Below are 11,238 nucleotides of genomic sequence, written 5' to 3' on the forward strand. Positions count from 1 at the left end.
CTTTGTCAAGTTACGCCAATGAGGAAAAAAGTTGTACTTATTGTTATGTTTTCTAGGTTGCGTCTGAAATTGCACCCTATTCCCTATATAGTGCACTACTTTGGACCAGAGTGCAAGGAGTTTTTAAAAAGAAAAGTGAAATCCTGTGCCCAGCAATGTGTCTCTAGGTCCTGGTGCTGATTTTGGCAGGAACAACTAGTATTCAAAAGTATGATTAAAAACGTCAGACTGAAGAAAAGACAGGCGAATGTCATTTTTACTCGATTTTCAATGCTAGTTGTTGACATGCTCTGCATCATTAGATCATGGGAGAGTGCAGTGTGTCCTGTCCTCATTTTCACTCAATAATTAGTGTGGCATTGTTCAGGAATTAGATGTTCCCTGTGCTGGCTCAGGCCATTCTTCTGAGAGAACTATGTCAAACACTGCTTTGCTTTCCATTTTTAGAGTGCACGCTCATTCATGCAGTATAAAGTTATCACACAAGATAATTCTCTGGTTTTCATTTTTTTCTTAATCAGATTTGTGCTGTGCTGAATAATTTCATACTCTCATAATGTATAATTTACTAACTTGGTGATTTTCAAAAGAGGAACAGCAGATAAGCGAGTGTAAATTCATCAATCTACTCTACCTGCACTAAACTCAGTAAGGAGAAGCTATTGTCCTTCAATTAATCACAGGAAATTGTGATTCAATTCTGTTTCTTCATGTCTAAAAACTGCCATTAACATTTATCATATGAATCCACATTTCCTGAGCTCAGTCACATTACATTGATTTAATGATCATGCATATTGATGAAAATGTGTGGCTGTGCACTAAAATGCTGTGAGGTGACAGTGAGGGACTAAATTGCTGTGAGGTGACAGTGAGGGACTAAAATGCTGTGAGGTGACAGTGAGGGACTAAATTGCTGTGAGGTGACAGTGAGGTACTAAAATACTGTGAGGTGACAGTGAGGGACTAAAATGCTGTGAGGTGACAGTGAGGGACTAAAATGCTGTGAGATGACAGTGAGGGACTAAAATGCTGTGAGATGACAGTGAGGGACTAAAATGCTGTGAGGTGACAGTGAGGGACTAAAATACTGTGAGGTGACAGTGAGGGACTAAATTGCTGTGAGGTGACAGTGAGGGGCTAAATTGCTGTGAGGTGACAGTGGGGGACTAAATTGCTGTGAGGTGACAGTGAGGGACTAAATTGCTGTGAGGTGACAGTGAGGGACTAAATTGCTGTGAGGTGACAGTGAGGGGCTAAATTGCTGTGAGGTGACAGTGAGGAACTAAATTGCTGTGAGGTGACAGTGAGGGACTAAATTGCTGTGAGGTGACAGTGAGGGACTAAATTGCTGTGAGGTGACAGTGAGGGACTAAATTGCTGTGAGGTGACAGTGAGGTATAAACAGACCATGTGTCTTTTTGCTGTTCACCTGTCCGTGCCTAATGAGTCTCTCTGTGTGTCTGTAAAACCCCGATGAAGGCAACAGCTGAAATGCAGCGATTATAATAATAAAGAAGTTTTATGTACATCCATTGTCCTCCAAGAGTGGCTTAATATGGTTGTTCTCTCACTCTCTCACTCACTCTCACTCACTCTCACTCACTCTCACTCTCTCTCACTCTCTCACTCCCACTCTGTGTGTGTTTATCCATTTGTGTGTGTACTCACCCATTAGAGAATACAGTTTATAATATGAATATTCCCTTTTCTCAGGTGCAGGCGGCTCTGAAGCGACAATGGATTCAGTACAAGGCCCAGTGGGGTCAGAGACGGAGGGACCACTGCTCCATGCGCTCTACCTCCTACACCGCCACATCAATCACTGAGGTGCCCGCCTTCATGTACCACCACGACTGCAACAGCGAACACTTAAATGGCAGACACACCTCTGAGGACTCTGAGCTGGTGGCTCTTAAGACAGGGGAGATGTACGCCTGACAAGCGGGAGGCAGTCTGGGTGTGGGAGGAGAAAAGAGTTAGTAGAGGAATCAAGATGGAGACGTTTCTCTACTATCTAACACGAAACAACCCAGCGGTCCCGCCGCGTTTCCACATCTCAGAGACAGAACGAGGGGGTAAGCCCCAGACTGTGAAGGAGAAGACCGTGTGTGTCTGGACAGTGATACAGTGATACAGTATCTCTCCCATGACTTGGCCAACGATGGCTGATGCTTCTTTACATGACATTGCTGCTGCTGTGGCTGATTTTAAAAACATTATAAGATATACATGAAACGGGAGTCGAGTTTGAAATGTGGCACGTCCTAAAGCTGCTATTTGTGGCTGCTATTTGTGGAGCTCTTCCTACACATCATGGGGACGTTGAGGATGATGTTGATGATGATGAAACTGTATTGTTGCTTCGTCTATACCAAAGGATGTGTGGGTTCGGCTGCCATCGGCATGCACTGCGTGACCTGAATCCAACACTGAAGCGACCGACAGCGTCCATGACACATGAGCTCAAAGGTTGACAACGGCTCCCTATACCTAAGCTCTGGAATCCTGTACATATTTGTTTCACCAGTTTCACTTTAAAAGTGTCAAAGGGTGTTTTAGAAGATTCTATTTTTCGGACTAAATGTTTTTGTTCTTGTCAACTACTTGTTCTTTAAATACCTGCTATCTGTCCTGTGAAGCTAGTTAGCTCCGCCAGACTGCTTTGCTGTTCGTACAGCTGCTGACTGTTCTTGTGGTGTTTCTGTCACAAGGCCTGGATTTAAAGAGTGCAGGAGATACAGAACGCCTTGATATGGACTCAAGAGAGAGAGTAAAAAGGATTGATTAACTTAAAATAAAAAGCAAGATATGGAATGACATAGGTAACGCATTTAGAAGCCATTTTGAGTACCACATGGCTCTAGAGGGGAGACTATTTCAGTGAAATAGTCTGTTGTTTACCGTGTCCATTTGCCAAAAGGTCTAAAGCGAAGCTTGTATGGCTACCGAAGAATCGTTATGTTTTGTGCTTAAATTAAGGCCATTTGAATTATGTTCAAATTTATTTTCTTTTTCAAATCGTTTATGATTCGAAATACAGGGAATAAGGAGAGAAATTAGTAAACACATTAAGGCTACCTGCACAGTGTTGCTATATCAACAATTATAATTTTCAATACAATTATCTAAATTGAAAACATGATTACCTCGAAGAAGCATTTTCCTTCCATTGTACAGAATCTGTTAAATCGTTCTAACTGAGGGCTATTTCAAACAACTCTCTTGTGGTGAATACTACAGAATATGTATTTTCATTCACCTACAGATGTAGGATCTTAATTTGAGCCAGTTTGCTACAACAGGAAAATAATCCTGCAGCAACAGGAAATGTAAATTTTTACATGGATTATAATGAATAGACATTTTTTTGTCAGGGTTGATACATTTTTTGCAAGGATAAATCAAGTCTGAAATTTCAAAGTTGAAATTACAAACTTCAGAAGCATTGTGACAAATACAATTTGATTTGATTTTAAACCCCAGGAAAGTTCAAATCAAATGAAGATCCTACATCTGTAATATATCATGCCCTTAAATTATAATGCTCTTGGATCCTGAATGAAAGTCTTTGAGGCATTTCAGAAAGTGTCATGTGGAATCCTTTGCTCTTAGCTAATCTGGTAGCGCAGGCTAATTTCTAGGAGTGTGATTTTGGTTTTGCGTCACAAAGGCTGTCTTAAGGAGTCAGGAATAGAAACGCAATCTCTTGTTTACCATCACTGCTTGCAGGTGGTCTCCTCAACAAGCCCCTTCTGTTTCATAGAAATGTACATTTTAACCTTCAAATGTGTTCCTTTGTAAATTGCACAACCAAAATTGATTTCTAGAATGGACACTGAAAACCATTGAAATTGAACGAAATGGCTCAGCACACTGCTTTGTATTGAGTTAAAAGAGATATGTGTGTGCGTGTGCGCTCGTGCATGTGCGCGCGTGCGTGCATGTGTGTGTGTGCGTGTGTGTGTGTGTTTATCAGTGTGTAAAATGCAGATAGTGATCCATGAGCCTTGCGGCCTTCTGATGTCCAGATTAATCCCATCTTCACATGGTTTTTAAAGATAGACATCTGCTAGGATTTAAGTCCAGTGGCTCTCAGAAAGGAAGAGTGACTCTGGAGCAGCCCTGATCTGGATATAACGTAGCAGTATGTTACTGTAGACAGGTACAGGTACTTCAGTACCGATGACAACCAGGGGCCTCATTTATATCAAGATTTGTACGCACAGATGTAATCCTAAATTGTGCATACAATGCCATTTATAAATGAGGCCCCAGGTGCCCAGACTCATTGCAGACTAGTCTGGACCTGAATGCTGAAGACACATTTTCTTTTGGGGACAATACAGTTAATTGTGCCAATCTAATTTATTTTACATCTTCAAATTCTATTAGGCCAAGATAAAGTAAATCTTTACACTTACGCCAATGTTAATACTGCTTCCAATGTCTTTGCTGATGTCGGGCCAGCATGGAAGATTTGACACGGTGATCAGTTTGGAAAGTGAGAAGAAGGCCATTTGATGAGATCTCTAACAGCTAATTCTGTCTGTTTGATTCCAGAGAAGGATTTAACCCCTGTGAAGTGGATTTAAAAAAGGTTTTGATCCATCCATCTTTTGAGGTTTATTTGTTCTGGATATGAATAACATGTTAAAGGTTTTTATTTTAATTTGAGGGAATATTATCATTTCTGTATATTTAGTATGTTCATGGTCATGTTGTCCTGTGCCCATGTCAACATGACAGCAGAGTTTGTGTGTGTAATAGATGTGAAATGTTTCAACCGCAGTTTTTGGTTCTTTTGTTTCGCTTGTGTTTGGCTCTCGACCTCTTAAGTGCTTTGTGTGGCGTTATTTCAAAGAAAACAAAAACAGTGTTTTGTAAAATGCACAAAGTGACCAGCTGTTTGTTTAAAAGCTATTTCAATCAGAAATATATTCCTAAAAGATTCCCTGTTGTGTCTGTTCTTTCTTTCCTACAATTCTATGCAACCTGTAGGACGTAGGAACAAACCTTTGTGTGTGTGTGTGTGTGTGTGTGTGTGTGTGTGTGTGTGTGTGTGTGTGTGTGTGTGTGTGTGTGTGTGTGTGTGTGTGTGTGTGTTTTAAAGGGAGCAGAAGAAACTGGATTTAAAAGTTTTAAAATACCACAATCCCCACTGTATTATTTTGTACCCAAATTACCCCCCTAAATGGTTTAGGCATACTTTAAATTACCCCCCTAAATGGTTTAGGCATACTTTAAATTACCCCCCTAAATGGTTTAGGCATACTTTAAAATCTAGTCTGTCCGGAAAAAAATACACATTTCAAGTTTCAGAGGATTTGCAATGTGAGTATGTGATGGAAACGATGTATCGTGAGATTGACTTCATTTATATTCCTGCTCTCTCATTCATCAACCGTCATACAGTAATGCTTCTGACACACATTATACAACACAAAGGCTGTATATTCCATATATAGTGCACTACTTTCGACCAGGGCCAATAAGGCTTTGGTCAAAAGTAGTGCACTATGAAGGGAATAGGGTGCCATTGGAGATACAGTTAAAGTCTGGGCACATCAGATCCCAGTTGTCCTCTGAAAAGGACAGTTCTTCTCATCAGTAGAATGGTTGTTATCATCCTAATAGGCCAAGCTTTTGCTTTTCTAAGAGCCTCCGCAACTATGCAGCGTCTATTACACTAAGGACAATTTCAAGGTCTGTTGGTTCTTTATTGCACCGCTATACCATAGTAAGTCAGTAACAATGATGTTGGATTTCAAATAGCTGCTATTCAAATAGCTGTTTTACAATATCTTATATAGGAAAACCCCAACCCATGAAACTGAATCATTAAATGATAGTATTCAACTTGAAAGTGGAGAGGAAAATGAAGCAGTGTGCAATGAGACTCCTGGTCAAGATGGAGCAGGTTCATATTCATTTGTCTCTGTATTTATTCATACACAATGGGGGAAAATAATCTAACTTTACTGTTGCAGGAACGTACCGTTTAACCTGTTTATTGAAAGCCATTTACTCAGTCATAAGGATTGTATTGATGCACAACCCCACACAGCAGATCTTATTGAGGGATCACCTGTCACGACTCCCGCTGAAGTCGGCTCCCCTCCTTGTTCGGGTGGCGTTCGGCGGTCGACATCACCGGCCTTCTAGCCATCGCTGCTCCATTTTTCATTGTTCCGTTTGTTTTGTCTTGTTCCCCGCACACCTGGTTTACATTCCCTAATCAACTGCATATGTATTCCTCTGTTCCCCCATGTCTTTGTGTGGGATTGTTTTGTTACGTGTTTTGTATTGACGCGCCTAGCTGGTTTTTCCCCAGGTACTATGTTTCAACCCAGAGTATGTTTAATTGTTAAACATTTTTCCTTATTTGTGACTTTGTCGCGCTTTGCACTTTTGCCTTTGGCTGGAGGTTTGTTGGACACTGTTGTGTTCGTCTGTTGTTTGCTTCTGCCGAATAAAGTGTGCGCCTGATCACAACTCTCTGCTCTCCTGCACCTGACTTCAACACCAGTAGATCACAACTCTCTGCTCTCCTGCACCTGACTTCAGCACCAGTAGAGCACAACTCTCTGCTCTCCTGCACCTGACTTCAGCACCAGTAGATCACAACTCTCTGCTCTCCTGCACCTGACTTCAGCACCAGTAGAGCACAACTCTCTGCTCTCCTGCACCTGACTTCAGCACCAGTAGATCACAACTCTCTGCTCTCCTGCACCTGACTTCAGCACCAGTAGATCACAACTCTCTGCTCTCCTGCACCTGACTTCAGCACCAGTAGATCACAACTATCTGCTCTCCTGCATCTGACTTCAGCACCAGTAGATCACAACTCTCTGCTCTCCTGCACCTGACTTCAACACCAGTAGAGCACAACTCTCTGCTCTCCTGCACCTGACTTCAGCACCAGAAGATCACAACTCTCTGCTCTCCTGCACCTGACTTCAACACCAGTAGAGCATAACTCTCTGCTCTCCTGCACCTGACTTCAACACCAGTAGATCACAACTCTCTGCTCTCCTGCACCTGACTTCAGAACCAGTAGAGCACAACTCTCTGCTCTCCTGCACCTGACTTCAACACCAGTAGATCACAACTCTCTGGTCTCCTGCACCTGACTTCAACACCAGTAGAGCACAACTCTCTGCTCTCCTGCACCTGACTTCAACACCAGTAGAGCACAACTCTCTGCTCTCCTGCACCTGACTTCAACACCAGTAGAGCACAACTCTCTTCTCTCCTGCACCTGATTTCAACACCAGTAGAGCACAACTCTCTGCTCTCCTGCACCTGACTTCAACACCAGTAGAGCACAACTCCCTGCTCTCCTGCACCTGACTTCAACACCAGTAGAGCACAACTCTCTGCTCTCCTGCACCTGACTTCAACACCAGTAGAGCACAACTCTCTGCTCTCCTGCACCTGACTTCAACACCAGTAGAGCACAACTCTCTGCTCTCCTGCACCTGACTTCAACACCAGAAGATCACAACTCTCTGCTCTCCTGCACCATATTGGCACCTTATTCCCAAAATAGTGCACTAACTTTGACTAGAGCCCTATGTGACCTGATCAAAAGTAGTGCACTGTATAGAGAGTATAAAGGGTGCTATTTATAAAGGGTGCCATTTGGGGTGCATTCTATTTCCATAATGAATTCAGATATTATTTTCTCTTTGTATCCTACCTTGGAATAATCAGGTGGGGAACTTACCATGCGAGAAAGGGACTCCAAATCCCTTGTTGTTGTTGGAGAGCATTTTGTTCTCTTCCTCTTGGTTGGGTATCTCTGTGTCCTCTAGTCTCCCACACTGTCAGACCCCACCGTGTCTCCTCTAGTCTCCCACGCTGAGACGTCAGACCCCACCGTGTCTCCTCTAGTCTCCCAAGCTGAGACGTCAGACCCGACCGTGTCTCCTCTAGTCTCCCACGCTGAGATGTCAGACCCCACCGTGTCTCCTCTAGTCTCCCACGCTGAGACGTCAGACCCCACCGTGACTCCTCTAGTCTCCCACGCTGAGACGTCAGACCCCACCGTGTCTCCTCTAGTCTCCCACGCTGAGACGTCAGACCCCACCGTGTCTCCTCTAGTCTCCCAAGCTGAGACGTCAGACCCGACCGTGTCTCCTCTAGTCTCCCACGCTGAGATGTCAGACCCCACCGTGTCTCCTCTAGTCTCCCACGCTGAGACGTCAGACCCCACCGTGACTCCTCTAGTCTCCCACGCTGAGACGTCAGACCCCACCGTGTCTCCTCTAGTCTCCCACGCTGAGACGTCAGACCCCACCGTGTCTCCTCTAGTCTCCCACGCTGAGACGTCAGACCCCACCGTGTCTCCTCTAGTCTCCCACGCTGAGATGTCAGACCCCACCGTGTCTCCTCTAGTCTCCCACGCTGAGATGTCAGACCCCACCGTGTCTCCTCTAGTCTCCCACGCTGAGATGTCAGACCCTGGCACGTCTCCTCTCGTTCCCCCCAAGCTGAGACGCCAGACCCTGGCACGTCTCCTCTCGTTCCCTCCCAAGCTGAGACGCCAGACCCAGCCACGTCTCCTCTCGTTCCCTCTTCCTTCCTTCCTTTTTCCCTTCCAATTTCCTAAGGCTCATTTAATGGATTTACAGACCTTCTCCAGATTTGTTTATGGAGCAGTTTTATTTTGGTATTCCTCCATATCCTGGTGTTGTTAGCTCCCTGCTGAGATAGCGGATCTCCTGCCAAAGACACCACAAAGATGTGGTCAATCTGGTCGCCACTATCTGGTGATGCTAGAAATTATGCTTTTCTGACCAGAAATGACAAATCTTGACTTTCCCCTTAAAGAAAGTTTGCGTCCCAAATGGCACCCTATTTCCTATATAGTTACTTTTGACTAGGGCCCGTAGGGCTTTCATCAAAAGTAGTGCACTATGTAGGGAATAGAGTGCAATTTGGGATGCTGGCAGACTCAGCGATATGACGTCATCATACACAGTAGGACAACCACCTACTTAGCTTACAGAGACGTCTGTCACTACAGGCACTTCCTGTTGTCTAATTCATCTATTGTGTTATTTTACACAATTTCAATGACAACAGAAGATGCACACAGGCCATAAAAACATATTGCCATTTGGTAAAGTGAAGCACACTCCTCTCTGGCATCAGAGCTTTGTCTTGTCCCTGGGCTTGCTTCTGATCCCATCCTCCCACGTTTTGAAGAGCCTGTCGAATTATTAACAAAACACACAACAATAACACTGTTATTGAATTTTAAATGGTACTTGATTGTGTGTGTCTCGCTGTCAAATTAGCATCCCTCAGATGTCTTCTGAGACCTTGAACAGTGGTGATCATCACATGAAATAACTCCCTCCTTAAGGATTACAATACGACGAACACGGTCTAATCATCAACATTGAGTTTAGTAGCATAAATCCTTTGATTTTAGGGAGTGTTACAATAGCTACAATAAACACAGTGTGATAATCTTTATTGGGTATTATGATGAAAATCCTTTGATATTTAAAGGATACTTCAGGATTTTGGAAATGTCTTGTCTCTGCGTGCAGTTTGAAGGAAGTTGCTAACTAGCATTAGCACAATGCCTGGATGTCTATGGTAACTACTAGCATTGTAGAAGATACCATAAACTTCCCGTCATTGCGCTAACACTAGTTAGCATTGGCTCACGAAACTACCTCTAAATTCATCATACTGGATGCAGATAAAGGGCCTCATTGCCAAAATCTTGAAGTAGCCCGTTAAGTAGAAATAACTAAATAATGTCCCTAGGAGCACCCCTTAATCCATTCATGTAACATTTACTTTCAATTTATATTAGCATCTTTTTTAGTGAGGATGTATATTTGTAATGCAGGGGATGGGACAATAGACTAACGAACATCACAGACTGGGCGGAAAGCCTGCATGTTGTCACCCATCGCAAGCTACTGCTGCCATTAATAACCAACATAGTGCTGCCATTCATAACCAACCTAGTGCTGCCATTCATAACCAACCTAATGCTGCCATTCATAACCAACATAGTGCTGCCATTCATAACCAACCTAGTGCTGCCATTCATAACCAACCTAATGCTGCCATTCATAACCAACATAGTGCTGCCACTCATAACCAACCTAATGCTGCCATTCATAACCAACATAGTGCTGCCACTCATAACCAACCTAGTGCTGCCATTCATAACCAACCTAGTGCTGCCACTCATAACCAACATAGTGTTGCCACTCATAACCAACCTAGTGCTGCCATTCATAACCAACCTAGTGCTGCCATTCATAACCAACATAGTGTTGCCACTCATAACCAACCTAGTGCTGCCATTCATAACCAACCTAGTGCTGCCATTCATAACCAACATAGTGCTGCCACTCATAACCAACATAGTGTTGCCACTCATAACCAACCTAGTGCTGCCATTCATAACCAACCTAGTGCTGCCATTCATAACCAACATAGTGTTGCCACTCATAACCAACCTAGTGCTGCCATTCATAACCAACCTAGTGCTGCCATTCATAACCAACATAGTGCTGCCACTCATAACCAACATAGTGTTGCCACTCATAACCAACCTACTGCTGCCATTAATAACCAACATAGTGCTGCCATTCATAACCAACCTAGTGCTGCCATTCATAACCAACATAGTGTTGCCAATCATAACCAACCTAATGCTACCATTCATAACCAACCTAATGTTGCCATTCATATTCAACCTACTGATGCCATTCATAATCAACCTAGTGATGCCATTCATAATGAACCTAGTGTTGCCATTCATAATCAACCTACTGATGCCATTCATAATCAACCTACTGATGCCAATCATAATCAACCTACTGATGCCAATCATAATCAACCTACTGATGCCATTCATAATAAACCTACTGATGCCAATCATAATCAACCTACTGATGCCAATCATAATAAACCTACTGATGCCATTCATAATCAACCTACTGATGCCAATCATAATCAACCTACTGATGCCAATCATAATCAACCTACTGATGCCATTCATAATCAACCTACTGATGCCAATCATAATCAACCTACTGATGCCATTCATAATCAACCTACTGATGCCATTCATAATCAACCTACTGATGCCAATCATAATCAACCTACTGATGCCAATCATAATAAACCTACTGATGCCATTCATAATCAACCTACTGATGCCAATCATAATCAACCTACTGATGCCAATCATAATCAACC

At 43.2% G+C, this 11,238-nt stretch overlaps 1 protein-coding gene across 1 annotated transcript in view; it reads left to right on the forward strand.

Annotated features, from left to right (window-relative positions):
• Nucleotides 1–4,953, forward strand: part of LOC110496640 (calcitonin receptor) — an 81,190-nt gene extending 76,237 nt beyond the window's left edge. Inside the window, exon 16 of the mRNA XM_036953418.1 lies at nt 1,717–4,953. Coding sequence (XP_036809313.1) covers nt 1,717–1,941 — 225 coding nt within the window. The 3' untranslated portion in view covers nt 1,942–4,953. The remainder of the gene's footprint in view (nt 1–1,716) is intronic.
• The last annotated feature ends 6,285 nt before the right edge of the window (nt 4,954–11,238 follow it).

This window comes from Oncorhynchus mykiss, chromosome 18 (assembly GCF_013265735.2).
Source record: "Oncorhynchus mykiss isolate Arlee chromosome 18, USDA_OmykA_1.1, whole genome shotgun sequence".
In the NCBI taxonomy this organism is placed as follows: domain Eukaryota; kingdom Metazoa; phylum Chordata; class Actinopteri; order Salmoniformes; family Salmonidae; genus Oncorhynchus; species Oncorhynchus mykiss.